At 42.0% G+C, this 22,395-nt stretch overlaps 1 protein-coding gene across 2 annotated transcripts in view; it reads left to right on the forward strand.

Moving 5' to 3' along the window:
• Window positions 1-22,395, forward strand: part of PRKAG2 (protein kinase AMP-activated non-catalytic subunit gamma 2) — a 209,617-nt gene that overhangs the window by 57,369 nt on the left and 129,853 nt on the right. For both annotated transcript variants that reach the window (XM_057365396.1, XM_057365399.1), the window contains exons 2-3: window positions 8,319-8,390; window positions 19,414-19,693. In XM_057365396.1, the coding sequence (XP_057221379.1) occupies window positions 8,319-8,390; window positions 19,414-19,693 (352 nt within the window). The remainder of the gene's footprint in view (window positions 1-8,318; window positions 8,391-19,413; window positions 19,694-22,395) is intronic.

Consider the following 22,395-nt stretch of genomic DNA (forward strand, 5'->3'; position numbering starts at 1 on the left):
TTTCAGTTAAGGGACCACTAGATCAGAGCAGGTCCCTCATTGCTTGGCTTTCCAGCTGTAAGCTTTCTTAAGATTATTCACGGTTGTTGACTGGCAAGAATGGAAAGAGGAGGCAACAGGCAGCTGCCTTCCTAAATGCAGTGAACTGGAAAAAGTAGTTTCAGTTCAAGTATTTATTTGTGGCAGAGATCTTTTGGCTGGTGTGAATGTCACCTTTTTTAGTCACATACATGTGAGGGAGAACCCTGCAAGTCCTTCTCAGATAAGGCCATCAGCTGGGGGTTTTCAGTTCTGGTTATATTTTGCTTTACTTTTCCTTGCAGGAAATGGTTTTTCAAGAGATTGGGCCTGTAGAGAGAAAAAACATGAAAAACACCAAACATGGTGACTTTTAATGTAGCTGAARTGTAGAGATGATGTTGTGAGCCTCAGGATGATCCTTGCTTTGAATCCCCTTCAGATTGTTTGCTCCTGTGCTGCTGCAGCCCAARTGTTTTCATTACATTATGGCAAAATCATCTTTTGTTTCCTGTGGTTCTGCTGTTTTTATGTGGCTGAAGCTGTGTTTTATAACAAATGTGGGCTTTTCTCTGCAAATACATTGGGATCCTGGTGTGAAACAGCCTTGTAAGTRTTGGGAAGCACTTTTACTGGCACTGACTATGTGCCCTGTGAAGGGTAACATTCCCAGTYTACAGCAGTCCTTCCTAATAGTTGTGGGTCTTGGTTTTTTAATTCCCTCATCACTCSTCTAACCACATTTTCCAGGACTGAGGTGTTTTATCTTCTGCTTTTACCTTGTGTTTCTAGACTTTGGGTGCTTCCTGAATGAAATGTCTCACCAGAGAAAGGTTGTCTTTGGCTGAGCACCCAGGAATAGCACTTTATAATGGGTTTGTATGTGCATCATGGTGGTGTCACAGGGACTATTGAGAATTTTAGTTTCCTCCCTGGCATTCTTTCTCTGCTGTTCTCTCACTTTCTCTCTCTCTCTCTCTCTCTCTCCTTTTTTTTAAAGTGACATTTCATTATTTGCACGTTTGCTAGGTTGTCCATCTGCTGTTGTAATAAACACGCTGCCAGTCGCTGCTGTGTGGTTCATGGTGTGAAGGAGCTGCCAAGCCAGGCTGTTGTGTGCATGGGGATCGCAGTGAGGGTTTGTCAGAGCACCTCTCATGATGCTCTGGGACTTAGAGATGAGGTGGAAAGCAGCACTGTCCACCACAGCATTTCCCTACAGCCCTGAGCTCTCTGCACATTATAAATGTGATAGAGCTCCAGGCAGGAGGGATCCCATCCCACCCCTGCTCAGCTCATCTGCAAAGGCTGAATCACCAATGAGATACGGTGGGGTTTCCTGGCAGGAGAGCACCAGGCTTGAAAGAAAACTTCATTTTTTTCTCTAAACAGCGTAGGAATGTGTTCTAGTGGTTTGWGTCTGAGATTGAGGACAAGGCAAAGAACAATCTGTGGTCTCTTGAAAGTATTTTTGATGGATCTTGTCTACAACCTCAGAAGAAAAAAAGGTGAATTTGCTRTAGGCTGCTGGAGATTAATGCCTGTCAGATCAGTCAAGAAGTTCAGGAAWGAAGAAGGGTGTGCTGGAGGCTGCCAGTATCCCATGATCAGGATAACTCAGGAAGAACAGCTTTGGAAGACAGCTGTTTTCTGGGAAATATCAAGGACTTGTTGGTTTCATGGCTCTCTTTAACCCCTTCCCTTTGAAATTCTTAGCTTTAGCAGCTTTTTCTGCYCATGTGGGGGCAATCCAAGCTGGAGGACCTGTGGTGAGAACAGGGGAGAAGTGGCTTCAGTATCTCCTTAGGACCTTGTCTGTTTCTTGTTGCAGCTGAAAGAAATGCCTTTAAATTGCACTTAGGCTGATTTTCTTATGCAAAGTTTTAATATATGACTTTTTTTTATATAGGCCATTGAATGGATGGGGATTTTCACCCCTGATGGATGGGGATTTTCACATACTGAGATTTGAGATAGATTTCAGTCAGCCATTATCCCCTAACCTTTTAGATTATTCCTCTTTGGGACTGAATGTTTCCTATTTCTTTCAGGCATGTCCTCTAGGGTGAGTTTCCCTCTGTTATTTCAGATCTGATGCTGTATCCACCTCGAAGTCCCCGCAGCTGGTCCTGCACAGTCACCCACTAACCCCTGGACCGTGCTGCCTCTGGCATCTTCAAACTATGGACAAAACCATAGAACCATTAAGGTTGGAAAAGGCCTCTAAGATCATTGACTTCACTGTTAACCTGCCAGCTCCACCAATTTCTCTTGTCCTCTCTCTTGTTTTGGAGAAAAGATTGACCCCCATCTGGCTACAACCTCCTTTCAGGGAGTTGTGGGGAGTGATAAGGTCTCCCTGAGCCTCTTTTTCCGCAGGCTAAGCTTCCCCAGCTCTCTCAGCTTCTCCTTATAGGACTTATATTCCAGATCCTTCCCCAGCTCCCTTTCCCTTTCCTGGACACTCTCCAGCACCTCAGTGTCCTTCTTGTAGTGAGGGGCCCACAGGATTTGAGGTACAACCTCACCAATCAAGTCTCTATATCTCATTTCTACCAACTCAAACTCACCAGACCTACACATTTGTTCTTTTTTTTTTTTTTTTTAAATACAAATAACCTTACAAGTAATAGCAAATAAATAAATTGTTATAGCCTTGTGCACTACAAAGCTGGCTTGCACAAATCCAACCAGCTTTGTACATCTGTTCCTGCCCACTCCCATTGAGTCATACTTAGTCACCAGAATCCTCAGCCTGACAGTACAACTTATAGATCTCTCTCCAAACACATGCTACAGTCTAGATGGTAGGGGGAGTGAGAAAAGCAAAGCAATGAGCAAGCTACTCCTAAAGGAATTAAGGAATGTAGCAAGCCTTATTATACTTTACTATAACTGGTATATCAAAACAACAATAACAAAAGGACAGAAATTCCTCTGTGTGTCAGTTTTGAATCTCTCCTTGTGCAAWAATTGAGTGATTTGTTATAAATCCCCAAAGGCTTCTAGATAGGATTGTTCTCAGAAAAAGACAATTTTCTATTCAAGCGGAGCTACCAAGCTATGCCCTCTATTCCACCGAGATCAAACTGTGGATTCTGCTCACAGGCTATTAGCATATGTAGCATATTTGCTATTCAGAGTTTTACATAGGCTTGTAATAGCTACGAATTCAAGGTTGATCTAAAAAAAATCTGCTGGTGTGCAGAGTGCAATGAAAGAAACTGTTCACAGCTGATGTTAATAAAAATCCTGACCTTCTTTGTCCTTGGTAGGATACTTGAAGTGCTCATAGCTCAGTAATATCAGCAGAGGAGGAGACTTTGTTAAGGTGTCATGCTGAGGACTGCAGCTTTTAGCAATTTTTTGTTAGATCAGAGCTTTTGTCAGCATTCAGATTAATTCCCCTGTATGTTGTTTTCTTCATTTATTTTATTAAAGGAGCTGTCTCCCCATATTGAGAAGCTGCCTTAGTAAAGTGTCACCTTCTGCTTGAGTTATGTTGTAAAAAGAAACTGTAATGTCTGGCAGGCATTTCACATCCTTAAATTTGGTGCAATCCTAGCACATATATAGAACTTAGTGAGGCAGAAAAATAGTGCCTCAAAGGTGACACCATCCRTAGTCAGGACTGCGTGATACTACCCACACTGGGACTCTGAAGATGTTTATAGCTGAGGAACCCAAACTTTCAGCAGAGGTTGGTTATGAGGCTACCATGAAGCTCTTCCAACCTGAGTCATCTCTGAAACATGGCCAAAGAGTTGTCCATGATCATGGGGACCCACCACCATGGGCACTGATTTCACATCCCTGTGTTGTTCACAGTCATTCCTCATGTTTGAATAGGAGTTGCAAAAGATGCCAGCGGGGAGCTGTTTGTAAAATATTCTTTTGATACCCAGCCCTGAAATTTTGGACTGCTGTTGAGTGGGGCCATAAAAAGGTCCTACTTCTACCCAAAATACATTGGAAATTGATCTGTGGCCTGTCAGTCACAGCACACCCCAGTCCGTGCTGGCTCTTTGTCTTCAGCCCTTGGAGGGAGCCTTTATCATCCTGGCTGCCAAAGTAGCCTTGAAACGAAGCAATAATAAAACAAGAATCCTGTTTATTCTGTGTTGTTTACTGGATTCAAGGCTTTCGTGGTCTGTTATTTAAGTCTGCAGCCTCTGCAACGGAATTGCTGGAAACCTCTTCTGAAACAAGGTCTCCAAGTGCAACTGCCTCCAGACCAGTGTCTCTGGGCAAGCCTTTTTGGCAGGAATTTTCCCCAGAAAGGAAAGAAACAGTGAAACTGGCTGGAAAAGGTGAAAAATGGCTTGGCTAACCAGATCTTGCTCCTGCTATTTGTCTATGCTATGCCAGCCAATACATTTGCTTTCTGCATCCTCAAATGTGGTTTTCCTTCCTATTCTCCAAAACRGTTCTGAGAAAAGCTTCTTTGTTTTCCCAGGATATCAAAGAACAAAAATTTTATTCTTTCTTCTTTTCACATAATCCTAAATATTCTGATAAAAGGGCTGTTGAAAGAAAAAGAGCTGGAATTAAGAAGAMTCACCCTTTAGATGTAGGGGCAACCCAGACCAGAATCATCCTAGAGTTAGTCTCACCTTTGAAGGAGACATTTGTGCAAAGCATCTCCAATCTTCCAGATATCTTTCCCAGGGGTAAATAGGGAACGGAGTGGTAGAGGAGGTTAAGTGAAGATGCAGACAGAATTATCCTGACTTGCAGTGGAAAAGYACCTGTTAAATGGGTGTTGTGGGAGATTTCCCTCCCCAGGAGGGAGCCTGTGTGGTAATGGAGCACTGAGCCGTGGTTCTGCTGTGCCACAGCTCTGCTGTCCTCCAAAAAAAGCTTTGCTGTCCCTGGGGCAGTATTCTTCAGCAAATATAACAGGGTTCCATGACAACCTCTTGTAAATAAGAGTGGATTGAAAGCAAAATAAATCGGAGGTGGCTTGGTGGCTGTAAAGTAAATCTGAGCAGCTCAAGAGGTCATTTTTTTCTAGTGGGATGGCAGGAGCGATGTCTGGCTGTCAGATGGTGCAGAGCGATGGAAGGACTGACTAGGGAGTACAAGCATGACAGGAAAGTCAATACACTTCCAAAACAGACTTTTCACGCTCTTAATTCCTGGTTAGCAGCACTAGGACCTGCTTTTGCTCCTTACAGGGGCAATCCCAGACTGTGCTCTCTGCAGAAGTTGTCTATCCAAGGATAMAATACAGGACCGATGGATGCAGGGCATGCTGCTGTTCGTTCTTCAGCCAGGGCTCTGCAGTCTGAAGGACTCTTCATCCTATCAGGATGTCAGTGTGTGCCTTTGATGGAAATTTTAAATGTCTCTGCAGAACCACGTGGTTGTCCAGGGAGTTTTTTCCAAGCGGAGTAGAGCAGAGCTCTCTAAGAACCATTTCAGTCCCCWGTTGCTGGCAGAGTGAGCCTTCAGTGCGTATCTCTTGGCATCAGATCAGAGCAGTCAGATCTGTGACAAGGGCAACGGCTGCACCAGTGGCCTGTCAAGAGTTCTGTGGTGTTTTGCAACACTTTTGAAGCAGTTTGGGTTTTTGGTTCTTTTTTTATTTTTCTAAGAGTTACTGTATCATCAACTGCACCATTGTGTTTCTAGAYGAAGAGGAACACAAGAAAGAAATTGATGTCTATGTGCATTTTGCAGAAATAGTCATAAAGGGAAAATAATCACCTAATATTTCCTTGCTTAAYCAAGAGATTGGAATTGAGGGAGCAGTATTTGCAGCCTGGTATTTGATATATGGTTTTTTTTTTTTTCCTTCTGTGAATTGATGCCTTCATAAATAGAATCCCATGAGAAATGAAAAAATTSTTAGGTAGCAGTTACAATTATAGACCTTTTCACAGGATTAAAAGTACAATTATTGCCCACTTGGAAATGTTCTGAGGCGCTGTATTAACAAGGAAATGTCTCATGCTGCCCAGAAAGTCACAGCTCCAGTTATTTCTGCTTAGAGGTAGAGATTTGTTGAGGATGTAAAGACAGATGAAGTCACAATATCCCCATGATACCTGAGAGTGACAAATCAGAATGGGGTCATCAGCTGGGTTTCATGATACTTTTAGACTTTGGGCTTTAATATATTTGTGGCTTTGGACTTGGAATTGTAACTGAGAGCTGAAATTAACTTCTTGAAAAATAGTTGTATCTACCTACCCCCTCCTGATTTTGAAGGTTTCTGCTCAAATAAGACGTTTTGGTTTCATTTCTGGCAGTTCTAGATTTTCTGAACAGCTTTTTCAACACTGATTAATAGATATGTGTCCCCTTCAACCCAGTTTCTTCCATCCAGTTTCCAGCCTCCCTAAAAATGTGGTTTTCTCCCTGCAAGTTACACCAGGCAGTAATATAGGGACGCTAATATGTGGAATTTAAAGAGGTTGTTTTCTTGATTTATTCCATGGAAAATGACTTAGCACACATCAGATTCCAGCTTCTGCACTACTGAAGATGGGCAGAGGAAAATGTTGGTAAATCCTTTGGCTAAATTAAAGTAAACACAAGGGGATATGTTTTCGTGTAACTTTCCATTAGGCTCTTAAACAGCCTCGCAGAGATTCTTCAGTGAAGTCCTGCAGTAGCATATGAAATAATAATAATAATATTAATAATAATATTGATAGTGTTGATGATTGCTGTTTATGGCTGAATAATTTTTGTATGGAGTAAGTAATTTTAATCTTGTCTGCAGTGCCTGGTTCAGCTTCAGTTAAATCTTGACAAGAGAGAAAACCTAAACCAAACAAATTGCCTCTTCCTTCAGTTTTGAGATGTCTCCTTATGTTTTTATTTGCAAACAAAGGTGATGTGAAACACAAATGCCCAGGCAATGAGGAAGATGTTACATAGTTGAGTTTTGTAGATAGTTCCCTTTGAATGTGCACAGATAGATCTGGGAGCAGATGAATTTGTCACGAATACTTTTGTTTGGAGCCTAATGATTTGGGGCCAGCTTGGCCGAGCCTGGCTGCTGCTTTTTTTTTTTCCCCGTTTCAACTTGGCATGAATTACTCCCATGTGTTTCAGTTCCAGTAATTCAATATTTTGTTCCTTATTTTTGTTGTTTRTTATGTAACCAGAATATTTTCAAACACTTGTAAGAATTATGTCTGAGTTCTACACAGTTTTTGGGCATATTTTGCATTTAGTATGATTACACAAAGTGATGTGATTAGACCTGTGGCTGCTCAGAATTCTGAAAACAAGCAAGCCCTGCAGACTTCACGGATGGTGCTAATTTTTAATTAAGCTCTGTTTGATCACAAATTAGGTTTACGTGAAATTGTTCTTTATTTATATTTTGAACTCTTCTAAATGGATGCAGATGTGGTGGTAGTGAAGCACTGAATCATTGCATGGAAAGGATGATGCCTTGCATCTGGGAGGTTTTATATTGGGAGGTATTCCTGACACTTAGAACACCATTTGGGGAGTTGAAACTCAGTTCTTCAGCACACAACATTAGGCAACCTCATGCTTCTGGTCACAGAATTACTCATTATGTACTTTTCTGATCAAACAGATGCTAAACTTGACACYAACATAATTTTCTTATGCATGTAGAAAGCTCTAAAAACCCTGTGGCTGGAACATGAAGTATCATAAACAGAACAGACGGCAGGAGGTGGAATATAATTGCAGTTTGTTTTTGTTAGTTAAAAATGAGCATGTGTGCTTTTCTTATGGCTTTATTGTCTTTAGTCCTGCAGAAGTGGGTGCTCCTCTCTCATTTGTGCAAGTGAATTGGTTATTTCCTGCCCGAGCACCATGTTGGTTTTCTCCCCCTTTGTTTTAGATGTTACATATTCTCAGAATGTTGACATACTCTCATTCAGGTTGTGTTTATTGCCATAAATAAGATCATACATCCCACTAAAGGCAAAATAGGCATTTGCTGAGCTAGTGGCTGTGTTTCAAGTGTAATTTCCTACAAATTTTTCTGTGGGGTTTTGGTACCTTCTCCAGAAAGTTTAATGCAGGACTTTTGACTTCGGCTGTGCAGGTGATTTTTGGTGGTGATGTGGTTCAAATGCTGCTAAGGGCTTCCTGTTCTCTTGTGACTTAGATCTGCCATTAGTTTCTCAGCTGAGGAGAACATCTGAGTCTGTGTTACTGCTTCCATTGCAATTGCTATGGGTAAAACAATGGGCACTCTGGAAATAGATCCATGGCCTTCAGTCATGGGATGCTCTGATGGAAGGAAGAAGACATTAATTAAAGGTTAATTAAAGGACATAAATTTTTTTTCTTTGTCCTTGCAGGATCTCAGCTCATTTGCCATGCCGTTCTTGGACGGTGATGTGGAGAGCGCAGACAAAAATGCTTCTCGCAAGGTAGGAATAKCCAAAGCTTCCCCTTCACTGCAGTGCTTGGATCCCTTGGTGGAAAACACACCTTGTTAGGCTTTAAAAAYCCTGGGGTTTCATCTTCCCTGCCATACCATTAATCTGTTGAGTGGTGCACTAAGGCAAACATAATGGCTTTTGGAGACCTTAGTGAGATGGTGCTTGTGCAGTACAGCCTGTAAAGGATGCAAACTGCTGGTGGTATTACTGCCGATAAATAAAACTGCAGATAATCTGCTAAATACTGCAGATGTTGTGTGTAACACCTGTAAATCAATGAGGTGATATTGCATGGCTTTATTCCCAGAAATATAGTTAGCTTGCAAGATCTGAGGTATGTCTACAGAAATACACATTGCCCAAAGAGGTACCTGTGGCTGCCAGTAGGTTTTCCTGGAACTGCCTCCTGATGGCTGCCCTCTGTCTATGAAGGCTTTAACTGTTCACTGTCCTTGATCTGCCTGTCCCTGACACTGGAAAAATGAACTGCCATCATTTGCTGAAGCCATTGTGGTAGAGCCTTCCCATAGACAAAGTAGAAAGGTTCTTCCTTGATGGTGGATTAACTCAAGGTTGTCCTTCTGGAGGCATCGATTTGTTTTTCTAAAGCTATTAAATGAAGCCAATGTAGTCACAGAGTTGGCTTGCTTTAGGAATGATCAGGGGAGCATATTCAATGGATGACATTAGGGGTGGTTATGCAGCGCCTACACAATCCTCAGAGCAATAAAAATGGTGGGTGGCATCTATCATCTTCAGGTCCTGGCCTCCTCATTTTCACGAAGTGCTGAATACAAGCTGGTCTGCTAAATGCGAGCCTCCTACCAGCCATGTTGGAGCTTGGCAAAGAGGGATACACCTCCAACCAGCACACAACCCCAAAAGCTGATCTTTACCTACACAGTGAGTCAGTTTGACTTGTCACAGTATTTACAAGGTTCTGGACCTCCATCACGATTAGACCTGCTACAAGCCCTGTGTCAGAGGGTCTGCAAATTTAGTTCAAGGCAGGCAAAGCAATAAATATCTCCTTAGTGATGTTGATCTGCATCTAGAGCTATAATAATTTAGCTCTGTTGGCAGCATGAGTTGCTGTTCCTTTGCACCTCGCAGCAAAGCACAGATGTTTCAAAAATTTCTGCAGTCCATCAGTAATTGAATATGTTTAAAACATTGGCCTTGTTCTTTTCCATGTTGGACCTTTTAGATTGACATAGAAGTTGCTGGTGTTGGGGAACTCTTGTAGATGCCAGGGAAGCTAAAATATATGGTGCTAACAAAATGTGCCTGTTTGGAGGGTTTGAATGAGCAATGTGATGTTCTTGGAAGGCTTAGTCATGCTGGAAGAAAGCAAGAGTTTCYGGCTAAAACTTGTTTTTTTTCCATTTATCACCTTCTTTCCACAGAGAAAGGTGAGAAAGATGCATGAATCTCAGTCATGAGGAAATAATGTGCCAAAGCTAATTGCACTGATGTGCAGGATTACATTATATCATTTAATGACTTCCACTCTACCMTTCCTGAATCCTGTAGTTTTCTACTAATTGGTCTCAGGACTCTCTTTTCACAAGCACAGAATCATTTAGGTTGGAAAAGACCTGAGATTATTGAGTCCAACCTTTGACTGATCACCACCTTGACTTTGATGAATTCATGTCTTGGGAGAGCTGGAAAAATGTTTCAGTAGTTGCCCTTTTTTTGTAGCATTGGTAAATGCTGGGTTTTTTTCCCAGACTTTGGTCAAGTTCTGCTTATGGAAGTACAACTGACTTTGGAATAACCATGCAACTGGGACTTAATATCTGAAATTGCATTTTTAACTGATCTTTTCGACTGTGTAAGACTCAGAGGTTTTTTTTTCTACCATTATACTTGGAGCTCAGTTCAACACATGCAACAAAATRGTAAGAAGGAAGCTGGCATTACCCAACTTCAGACAGAAAAAACAGATTGTCTTTTAAAATCCATTGTTACACACATCATTCAATGTGTCGTTTTCCTCAATGTGAAATATGGTATTTTTGCTGCTAATGAATGATGAGTAGCATCAGACTGCAGAATTTATTTAATTMTAACTAAAATTTTGCCAGTCCCTACTGCTGATATATGAAAAAATCCCCAGGTTACTCTTCTTTTTCAAGGAAGATGGTTTTTCTAAATTCAAGTTTGAGTTCACCATATAGTGTGTAACTTTTGTCTATTAAAAGKCAGTATTTCATGAGTAGTTTGGCTTTTTCCATTCACTCATCATGTTGGAGACAGGCAATTCATCAGGGATGTCTCTCTTCCTGCACTTAACTCTTCTGTCACCTGGGCTATAGATCAGCAGCAGTTCACAGCCCATCTTTCCTATCTGCCATTAATTTAATTCTCCTGTTCTTTGTGAAAGGCTTTTAGAAACTGAATTAACATTTTTCACAGAAACCCTCAGCAGTTTACCATGCAAGAGTCTCTCAATCATTATCCTGTGACAACAATCCTCATTACACAGCTAGGAAATTCAAGTCTAGAATTATTTTTTCAGGTTCACGTAGGAATTTTTTGGCAGCAGCGGTAAAGTGACACACATTTCCTGAAGTTCAACCTTAATCACTTCTCATTAATATGTCTACTATTATAAATTATGTATTCTTCTTTCCTTTATGACTAATGGCAGGAAGAGGATCGGAATAGTTTTCACCCTTCTGTTTTGAAGATGGAGACTATAATGCTGTGAAGGATCTTGTGTAGAAGTGTTTGGCATGGTGTGATGGAGGAAGATTCCTGTGGCAGATATTTTGGTCCTGGTTATTACCTGTCAAAATTCCTTAACACTTGTGTGAGTGGCTTTGTCTAAAGCAGCTGGGATTACTGACTGCCCCATGCTCAAAGTGGAACTCTCCAGAAATGGCTTAAACCCTGCCTGCCYAGAGACCTTAGAGGATGATTAAAGACAGCAGTCTAGACAAGGACAAGTGGAGCTAAAAATCAATCAGATTTATGTCATTTCTTCAGCSTGGGAAAACAAGGGGAAGAGGGACAGTTTGGAGACCTGGAAAAKAATGAGTGATTGGGACCATCATTCCGAAAATAATTCTGGTACAGCGTGGCAGGGCAGCAGTCAGGCATGAGTGCCCCTCTGCACGCAAATGGCTCTATCAATTTTAGAGGTCTTAGCACSTTGAATGTTTATAGATCTTTCATCTCAAATGTAGGTTAAAGGATAAGGTGTGGAAATTGCAGGAAACTGATCGCCATTGCTTTCAGCTGAAAGCACAGGGCTGTGAATGATCAGAAGGAAGAAAATGACACAGGAAACTTGTCCATGGGGAGTCAGCTAGCGAATTATGTATGGAGGAGGGAGGAGAAGGAAGAAAATGAGTTTGAAAAATAATATTGATCAATTTCTTTATGGAAATAACAGAATTGTCATAAAAATATAGACAAAAGCTTGGAAAAGATGTGTGCATTAAAAATTCTTTTCACCATGTGGGGAAAAATCTGGTGAGATACTTATCTTAGGTGACAAAGGTGGATCTATCCTATTAATAGCTTAAGTGTCTTTCAAACACAAGCTGTTAAAGTAAGACACTTTGAAACTAAATCCAAATAACTCTGATAAAACACTCTTGAATGAAGTGGCAGAGCTTTCTCTGCCAAGTGTTGATTGTGAATAAATCATGGAGCAGAGATGAAGTTCCAAAAGACTGCAAAAAAAGCAATTACTGTGTTAATATTTATGATGTTTGCAATTAGGATAATGTACAGGTTTGTCAAACATTAGTCCTGAGCAAAACAATGAAGTAGCTAATGTTGGCTAGTTAATGATGCTGTTATAATAGACTCACTTGGAWTGAAATTAATTGTAGATGGTTCTTATTGAACAAATGTGGGGGKTTAAATTAATTATAAATTTGGTTAGGAAATGTCATAGTGTTGGTGTCACATATATAGAAAAGTAGCAAAAGTAATTTTAATTTAAGAAACTGGAATGAGACTGAATAAACATGGAGCCTAGTAAATGAATAAAAACCTGGCTGCTAAAATAAATGAAGACTCACCAATGGAAAATTTTGTTTCTAGGCAGACAAAACATTCTGTTGCTGTACTATATCATACCTTATCAGTGGCTTGAAAGACAGACAGGCTCATTACTGATACAATTTGTGGTTTGTACAAAAATGAGGGGGCAGAGAGTACTAAATTCTGAGTAACAGACTGATGCAGAATGACCTGAATCACTTGAAACACATTTTTCAAATGARCAGCCCATCTCAATTTGGCCAACTTGTGATCAGTTACACCTAGGAGCAACTGATGCAGTCTTTTTTGGGAAGTGTTTTTTAAAGCCTGAGTTAGATTTTGAGAATAGCTGCAGGTATTCAGCTGCTCATGGATTCTGGATGTGACTCCGTGGTTAAAGGATTAGTTTGGGTTCTGGATGTACAAAAGAAGGAACAGAATGAAAGCAGAGGGTTTGTTATGACTGCATATGGCACAAACTCACTGTTCTGCTATCAGCAATGCAGGGAAGTGTTGGTGAACTAGGATCAGATTATTGGAGGAGTGACTCCAATATTGAAGGACTCCAAGGAGTGTTTTGTCCTGCTACTGATCCCAGAATAGTTTTGTTTTGTCCAGTGACTCATGGGAATGGCACAAGCAACCTGTGGAACAGGGAGAAGGGAAAAAAAAAAMCCCTTTTCATCCCTTCCTTCCTCCTTCACTGGGTAATAAATCTCCTTTGGACTCATTTTTTTCACAGTCCATTTTTTATGAGCAGTGAGAATGGGGAACAAGTTCTGGACAGTGCCACAGCCTTGGCATAGGGCACCTGCAGGGGATGCAGGGAGACTCAGGGAGAGGGCATGTAGGACAACCACTGCCCTTCGATGTTCATGGCTCCTCCCCATCCTCTGCTTTAAAATAAATGCAGCTGGGGATTAGGAATTGGTCAGGGAGCCAGCCCTGCTTTCACCTTTCCTGATGCCTACTTCTGTCTTTGAACAGCCCTGCCTACTGCTGGAAACCTTCCCCTGACCACGTGTGCAGCAGTGCAGAGTTCTCAGAGCCTGCCAGAGCAGTCAGCCTCATCCCATTGTATTTTAATCTGGGAAAGTGTCATTGTACTTTAGTTTTGGGAAGTGACATCTTTGACCCTGTGAAACACGATGTCATCTCAATTGGTACTGCTCATGCAAAACGAAGGGGACCAATGGTAGTGAATGTGAACACTGGGAGAGCAAGTCCTTCATTACCTTTCAGCCTAATGAAGTCAGCTCTTGTGTCTCTGTGTGCTCTTTTATTCCAGCAGAATGAGGGAATCATCCAATTAACTCTATCAAAGGGCTTTTTTGTTGGGATTCAGTGGAAGGGCAGGAAACAAGTGCAGACATCTATCTGGTATATTGTCTCTAATTGTGTTTACTGTCCCTGTCAAGGATGGTGGGAGGTAATTCCTTTTTTGTTACTTGCCTTTCAAAAAATTTTTAAGTGAAGAGGCAACTTAAAGATCAAATAACTCACGGTTGTAAAAGCAAACAGAACTCCACAGTGCTCCATAAACGTCCTCACTGTTCAGAGCTGGAGAAAAAGGGAACAGAGCTCAGGAGCATTTAATAACTTTCACGAAAATTCAGAAGCATTTTGAAAGGCTATTTTGATTGAGCACATCTGTATTCAACAGATTATTTTTTCAGCCTATTCTGAGAAACGAAACTGAATTTACCACAAACTGAACTAGAGCCAGAGATTTTTCAGAGAAAGCATCCTCTGGGAAAGAATGCATGCTCAATCAAGGATCTGTTGCTGGAGCACCCTTGGCAGAGGAGCAGAGGGGATGGCTGTGAAGAAGTGCTGTGGCAGGGGCACAGGCAGTGCCTTGATTTCCAGCACAGTCTCTACTTGTCCGTGATCAGGGTCTCCTCAGCAGAGCTCGTTCATTTTTCTGGGCATAGAGCTTTGGCAGGACCCTTCTCTGCAGTTAAGTGCTCCTTTAATTCTGGGTTGGGACCAGAAAGTCTTAGAGAGGACTTCATTTGGCAAAAAAAAAGAGGGATCAGATTTCCAATATAAAGCAAAGAAACGAAAATAACCATGTTGGGAAAATTTCTGCCTGTGGCAGAACTGAGATGGGTGGYGTGAGGATGATGAGAGACCAGTTTGTGGGGAACAGTTTGGTATCACCCCATTGCACTGGGGATTATCATATGATAGTGATYCATTGTAGTGCACTTCAATATTTCTTGTAAAATAAGATTAAGAATTKTAAGTCAAGTAAGAAAACAGATGAACTAAAAGATGGCAGTTTGGTATTGAGAGGATGAGTGCTGRATGGAGGGACAGTGGGGTTTTCCCAGCAGTCCTGGGTCTTTGCCAGTAAAACTGAGACCAAAAATAGCACAGTAACCYAATTTGTTGAAGATGCAGAGGTGTTTTTTTAATCATAGGGAAGGATCTTATACAGGAAATCTGGATGACCTCGAGGGGGGATAATTCTTACTAGTCCAAGATAAAAGTTTGTTCTTGCTTTGACACTTGCTCTGTGTCACCCGGAGCAACAAATAAGAGGTCAGGAGGAGTTCTCTTGGCCTGAAGATGAAGGGTTTGGCACAATCCTGCTGCAGACCCAAACTCTAGGCTAGGAGAAAGGAAGAAGGGATTAGGAAGAGAGAAAGATTCCATCATCCAGGTGAAATGACAGGGGCAGCTTTCATAATGTTATTCCTTGTAGTGAAATCTTCCAGAGCTGCTTGACTTGGGGCAAATGCCACACTATCACTTTATTTTTCATTCAAAAAACTGAACACTAAGTCTGCTAGATGCCCAGCACTGTAAGACATATCTTGTTTTGTTGCTCTATTTGCACCAGTGTATTTTAGAAACATGCCTATCAATACYAAGTGTGTACTACAGAGCGAAGTCTCTCCCTGGTCCCCAGCTGGGGATCCTTTTTTTGCTCTGAAGCATGAAAACTGATAACAATTTGGAGCATTTGGGGAGATTTACTCAGTGCTGTGTGAGGGAACCAGGTTAGCCTTGAACAAGTGGAGTGAGTCTCTAGAACAAGCTCATCTGATGTAGCACAGGGCTCTGCTCAGTTCCTTCACCTCCCTGGGGAGCAGATTGCTGTAGGCTGAGGGTAGGGTTACTCTGGCACTATCACTGGGCTGCTAATTTAGCCCTATTCCAGCTGCACTCTTCTCTGCAGGCATAAGGTCAGGAGCTGACATTTCTCCCCAACATAACCAGGTTTAAGGTTTAAGGAGTCCAGGGTTGGGCACAGAGCTCCAAGATCCCATATATGCTCCACACAAAGCCAACACAGGGAAGTTTTTGTTGTTGCTTGGTTGAGGYTTTTTTAGTTAGGTGAACAGTGTTAGAAGGAGTTTTCAATTTGTTTGATTAGACCTTGTTTGTGCATTGATTAGTATTGTACTTGCATTGTGTGTTTGGATTCCTTATCTCCAAGAGGCCAATTATCTGTTTGGGATAAAATGAGCCATATCACTCTGTGTATTTATGTTGTTTTTTAGGTGTTTCATATTTCTGCCCATTCTCCCTTTTACAACTTCTCCTGGACCAAAACAAAGTGATTCATAGTGGTTACTGATGTGAGAATAGGGTGTAATACTTTTATTTTGCTACTACAGCTCAGCTGGGGGAATAGTTATCTTTCCAAAGCACATGTGGGAGTTTTCAGCCCACCTGCCTATCATAGCTTCAGGAAATGTGTCCAAAAAGCATGAAGAACAGGCTGATGAATGATCTAGCTGTGTAACCTGCCTCTAGCATCACTGCCTGAGTTGTCACACCGAGTCTGCTTGGRATGATAGGGTTTATTCCACAGCAAAGATTCTTCTGCATTCCCAGCTGAAGCATGAAAATGAACATTGCCTGGTGACTTTTGGATATGCTGTGATAACTGTTGTTGTTGCTGCTGCTTTTACTTGCAGAAGCACCTAATCATCTTTTAAAACTTGCAATCCATTAGCCACAAATGTTATTCTAAGAAAGCAATCCTGTTGTTATTCCCCAAGCGAAATCACAGGTATTTACCCGCTGTGATGGTGGGCRTAACCTGTGTGTAATTAACAGGCTGGGGAAGAATTTAATGTAGTAATTTCCTTTGATTTAGTAGCATGCACATGTGTATTTAGCAGTGTGCCCCTGGTGCCCTGACAATTAATTAATTCATCTGCCTGGCACAGTGGAATGAAGGCAATTGGTTGTGATTGCAGTAAATAAAAACATCCCACTGCGTCTGCTCAGAATTTGAGAACAATTTGCTTTCACGTCTGACTTGCATTTACAAGSGAATACTGACCTTTTTGACAAATTGTTGTTTGGCATTTTACATATCTAAAATTGCTTTAGTGTGTAAGGACACAACAGTGGTTTTGAAGTGTCTCCTATCAGCGTGTCATTTTAACCAAACAAGCATGCAAAAAAAGATAAGAGGAAGCATTAAGGGTAGTGCTGGAATAAGGTCCTTGGCTTTACAAATGTCATGGCTTGTCACTTCAGGAAAAAATATACTAAACTTGCCATCCTGAAAACACACCTAAACTACAGTAGCAGTGGCAGATTTGTATTATGATTAAAACAAGCTAGAAAATGTTCTTGCTGCTCGCTTTCAGGCAGTAGATTTGTCAGCAGACCTGTTTAAATTGCAATGCAAAGGGAGGTGCTGTTATGTTACTTGGTTGTTTCTTAGACTGTGTAATTGTGAAGAGAACAAGACACAAGTAGTCTCAGATGATTTACGGATGATATTTCAGTAAAGTTAATGAGCTTTTGTGAAAAAGCTATCATTTGGGGCTATTTTACCCATGACAAAAGTGCAATTTGTATATTAATTTCCTATAGTATGGTTATTATTCCAGGTCTCTGTTGAGGGACTGTGCCCTATTATTCTTGATAAATACTCACTGGGAGACAGTTTGTGTGCTGGAGAGCTTAGAGAGGGAATAAAGGAGATGCAGTCCTCACAGCAGAATAGATGYATAATTTGGAATGAGTTTTCAAGACTGCGCATAGAATCTGTGRCAGACCTGGGATGCAAACCTGAGCCTCAGGCAACTGCATTAAGCATGAAACACTGCTTTTTTCTTCTCTTGTGGAGACTGTCCAGAGCCTGTTGTTGCTTTTGGTAGTTGCTCCAGCTTCAGTTAGAATTGATTTATCTTTTTTTCAAAAATGTCCCCTGGAGGGCAACTGCTCCCCTAATTCATCTGTAAACGGATAGGTATGTGTTTGAGCCGTTTTTTGTCCACAGTCAGAAACAGGATGCAGGGATAAAAAGTCATTCTGTCTCTTGTCAGACATCTCTGTGCTGTGCAGAGGAGCACAGAGCAGAATTCATCATCTAACCACGGCTGTGCCAGCACCTCTCTGTGCCCCTCCTAGTGACCCACACTATTTGTGTCCATCTCCCAGACCAAGTGCCACTCACTGCCTTTTAGGTTAAAAACCTTCCCAAAAGAGAGACTGTAATCTCTGCAGGCCTTTCTGCAATTCCACACATCAGGACTCACTCCAGCTCTGTTTCATCCCATGTGGAAAGAGGAGCTGGTCCAAAATGCATGTGCAGGATGCAGAAAGGACTACAAGAAGTGGGATCCTGGGTTTATGGAGGAAGCAGCTATTTGGCCATTGTGCTGCTTGAACATATTTCTACCAGTGTTTTGGAGCTGTGGCTAAACATTATGTTGAAAAGGCAGTTATYTGCATGACTTTTGAACTCAGCTGACCATTTTTAGCTGGGTTCATACACTCAAGTYCTTCACCAACCAAAGGAGAGCATACCCCTCCACCTGTGAAAGAAAACCTAAATCATGATGATGATCTAAATCATCCTAATGAAAGATTCTATTTTTCCCTAAAATGACTCCCATGGCAGCAATGCCCATACCCAACCGGACTGACACAAATCAGGAAGCATCTTCCCAGGTAGGAGCTACTGCCTGCTCCATCCCTCCTGCTTTGTGTTGAGTGATTGGGCRGAGAGGAGAGGCATGCAGGGGGCTGTGAGCACATGTGGCCTTGGCTTGAGCATTCCCTGGTGACCTGAAACCCACTGCTGCCTTCTGCCAGCAACAGAGCCCTTCATTCATGAGAAATGCCCCCAGCTAAARCAGCAGCCTTATATCCACAGAAGTACTTTGTGCATCCAGAAGGAAATAAACTCAACATACAGCCCAGGCACGTGCAAATCCCACAGAGGTTTTGGGGTCAGCTTCTGTTAATTGTATGGGAGGAGAATTTAATCTTAGCTCCTTTTTTTATTGTTTGTTTTTCTGGATTCTTTTCTCCCCCCTCACTGGGCGAGCCCGCACAGTACAGATCTGTGCTGTGCACAGATATTGACACTGCTGGAAAGCCAGCACAGCTCCCAAAAGGGATACAGCTGTTAGAAAGGTCACATCCAAGCTCAGGTAATTAGCAGGAACGTCATCACTCTAAAATGGTTCCTCTATTTTTGGGATAGGAGGTGCAATCCCACAGCTGTGGCTGTGGCCGGTGTCACGGAGACCTGTCARGCATTTGGGGGCTTGTGTGCTGTGCTGAGCCACATCATGGCATGGAGATTWAAGTACTGTAGGTGGGTGCCTAAATTTGTGAAAAAGACTTTGGGGCACCATATTTCCTTACCCATGGTCATTCATTGGCTTAAATAAATTCACTGCCAGTCATCTTTCTTTCTTTTGTCTGAGAAAGGAAATGGGATGCACGGCAAAAAAAAAGCAGTAGAAAAATTCCTGCATTATAATTGTGATAATAAAATGTATGCACACATGGACATGTTTTTGTGCAATTCAGGGTGTCATTAGGAGCAAGGGGCAGCATGAGGCCAGAGGAGTGGCACACACACGTGTGTGTCAGTGCAGGCAAGTGCTGGGGAAGGTGAGCTCTGTCTAATCCACCACCCCAACAAAAAGGAGTTGGCTTTCTTGAAACAAGTTTGGAGATCYTGATGGCCTGAACTGAACTGAATTAATGGTGATTTTTCTTTTTTCTTCCTTCTCCTCAGGTGGAAGAAAGCTACTCAGCCGGCAGTCCTTCAAAAGGCCTTTTCTCAAAAGGGCTCCAGAACCGACCTTCCAGCCCTGTTTCTGCCCCTGTGAGATCCAAACACAGTCCCGGCTCACCCAAAACAGTGTTCCCCTTCCCCTACCAGGAGTCTCCCCCACGCTCCCCACGCCGAATGAGCTTCAGTGGGATCTTCAGGTCCTCCTCCAAAGAGTCTTCCCCCAATTCTAACCCGTCTACCTCTCCTGGGGGCATCAAGTTTTTCTCCAGATCAAGAAAAAGTAAGAAATTGCTCATGTTATTTCAGGAAGATACACGGTACCTCTGGGCTTGGCCCATTCTTTCCCTGCGGTAGTGAAGTAAGTGCGGATGAGGCATGTGCTAATTGTTCGTTATCTCTTTCCCTGACCGTGTGCTGTGGGTTTCTGATGTCCTGGCCAGTAGGTGTGACCCCTGCAGGGCCATGGACACCTCAGGGACACCTAGACAGGGCTGAGGATGGAAATCACTCTCCKAAGCTTTGCTTAGAAATCCTGTGTCCACATTAGTGGGGGTTTTCTGGGTGGTTTCACCGTGGCTGGTTGGACAATGGTGCCAGGACTTGAGAACAACTGGAGACATTTGTGGGATGTGTGGTAGAGTTGGGCACTGACATGAAGTCACTCAGGAGTTACTGGTTGTGTAGACCCCAAAGATTTTTTTTAATTGATATTTCTTTGCCCTATTGTAGGAAAGGAAAGTGACCTTTACTGGATGGAAATAAATTAAATGTGTTTCCAGTTAAATGACCATTAAGGGAATGTTTGACCTCCTCTGCAGGAATATGAAAGGCATAGCAAACCTCCATGGTTCAGAGCACTTATAGCTTTATGCAGGGCACAGATTTTACCTTTTCAGCAGCCTGTGCACTATTAACACCCTACTAGAACTCAAAAAWGAGCAGCATTGAGAACATGCTTCAGTTTTAAAACTTTCTTACTGAATGAAGTTTCCCACTGGTCAACAAACCAATCCTGGTCTGCACAAGGGGTTAGTGGCTCTGGGAAGGGAGCAGAATTACGGGGAAAGAGAGGAATAATATCTTGTGGATTGTCAGACCACAGTGAGTTTTCAGACTGTGAACAGATGAAATAATGATAAATAGTTGGTAAAYCTTCTGTGACAGTGTAGGTACAGAACTGTGATGCATATACTTGTGTTGGGCTATGTGTGCAATATATTAAAAGTTTTCAGTGGCTTTAAACAATAGATAGGGACCTTCTTGTTTTTCTTCATCAGAATTTCTCTTCATCAGAATTTCTCTTAAAAGCATTGCTTTAATCAGAACAAGTCATTTTGTACTGGCTTATGCACACCCATACAAGATTTTTCTTCTTGTTTGTCAGAAGTGCTGCTGAAGGTTAATTGAAATGGTATYTTTTCCACTTCTTGCTTCTCTCTAAAACACCGTCAGGAGATTGAAAGTAAGAGTCAGTGTTTCTGAAGGACTTGGAGAAGGCTCTAAACATCTATTCAAGGGCATTTATTCATCCCTGCTTGAAGTTTAAGTATGCTTTTCATGCTCCCCTCTTGTTCAAACTTCACAATAATTAAAATCCATTTAAGCTCTYCTTGCTGGTCCACAAGGTTTAAATATTGCATTTAAATATTGGCAGKATTCTGCTGATGGAGTATGCAGGGAAGGGCTCTCTGCTGCATGAATAGCAGCAATTGAGACTGCRGAGCAAAGCCATCCTGGGACTTTGTAATCAACTTATCTAAGCCAGCACTATTTAAGTCCTAGCTAGGTACAACAGAATATTAAATAAAGGAATCTTCAAGGAGTCAGCAAAATCCTTTTGATAAGGTCACATCACCGCCTCAGGAGCAGGCTTGGAATGGGGCCATGCTATATTTGAGCTAACAGAAAATATCCATGACCCTGCTGCTCCAAGAGTCTTGCAAGAATTGCACTGGGCTTGGGTGCTCATGGGCTTTTGTTCCTRAGGCAGGAGGGGCAGCCTCTCAGAAAGGGTGTGCTGATTTTAATTGATWTTTAAATTGATAACCCTTCTCTTTCCACAGCTTCTTACAAAACAGAACATTTCTTATCATGCTTTCAAACTGTTTAACTCTCTTACAGTGAGTCTAATGGAGTTATCTATCCTTCACTGCCACGTTAATGTGCTAAACAGGGGGCAGTAATGAATTACACTCTTAGAATTCACTGTAGTTTATTTAGCAAAAGCTTTTCAGGACTTCCATAAAAGTRTGGGTTACCATTTCTGTTGTATTATTATTTTTCCACAAGCAATACTTCTGCATTCTGCTCCTTTGCAAATAGAGTAACCCTGTGTACTACAAAAAGTAAGTTAATTGGTTGTGTGCCACTGAAAACCAATCTCTGTGGCTTAAACAGCATTTTCTGAAAGACAAGATTCTCAAACAGTCCTCAGATCAGATACTTCAGACTTTTGCAGAGATGCTGTGCTGAAGAACTCTCACAAGAGCTAAGCCAGCACATGGCTCCACATTTCTGAAGGTGTTTAAATGCTTCACTGCTCAAAATTGTCACAACCTATGTGATTAAAATCCCATTTTCTCAATCAGTTTGTGATAACTGTTAAAAGTGAATGGGACTCAGGCTGCTTTATCAGTTCTGAAACTGCCTGCATTGAGATCAGCTGGATTCGCTGCGTTTGCTTGCCTTTACATCCCTGCTGGTGCTGGGTTAATTACATTGAAATTAAAATAAACTGTGTGTTGGACTGCAGTCTGAGGATCACCAGCAGGTCAAGGAAAGTMAYTCTTCCCCTGTGCTCAGTGCTGGTGAGTGCTGAGCAGTGCTGAGTGCAGCTCTGGGCTCCCCAGTACAAGAGAAACGGGGACGTACTGTCCAGTGAAGGGCCATGGCATTGGCAAGGGGCTGCAATGTATGGTGTAGGGGGAAGAAGAAGAAAAAAGGAGGAGAAGGGGTAAACCTTTTTGCTGTCTTCAGTTACAT

This window comes from Malurus melanocephalus, unplaced genomic scaffold (assembly GCF_030028575.1).
Source record: "Malurus melanocephalus ecotype Western Australia unplaced genomic scaffold, MMel_1.1 scaffold_52, whole genome shotgun sequence".
NCBI lineage: Eukaryota > Metazoa > Chordata > Aves > Passeriformes > Maluridae > Malurus > Malurus melanocephalus.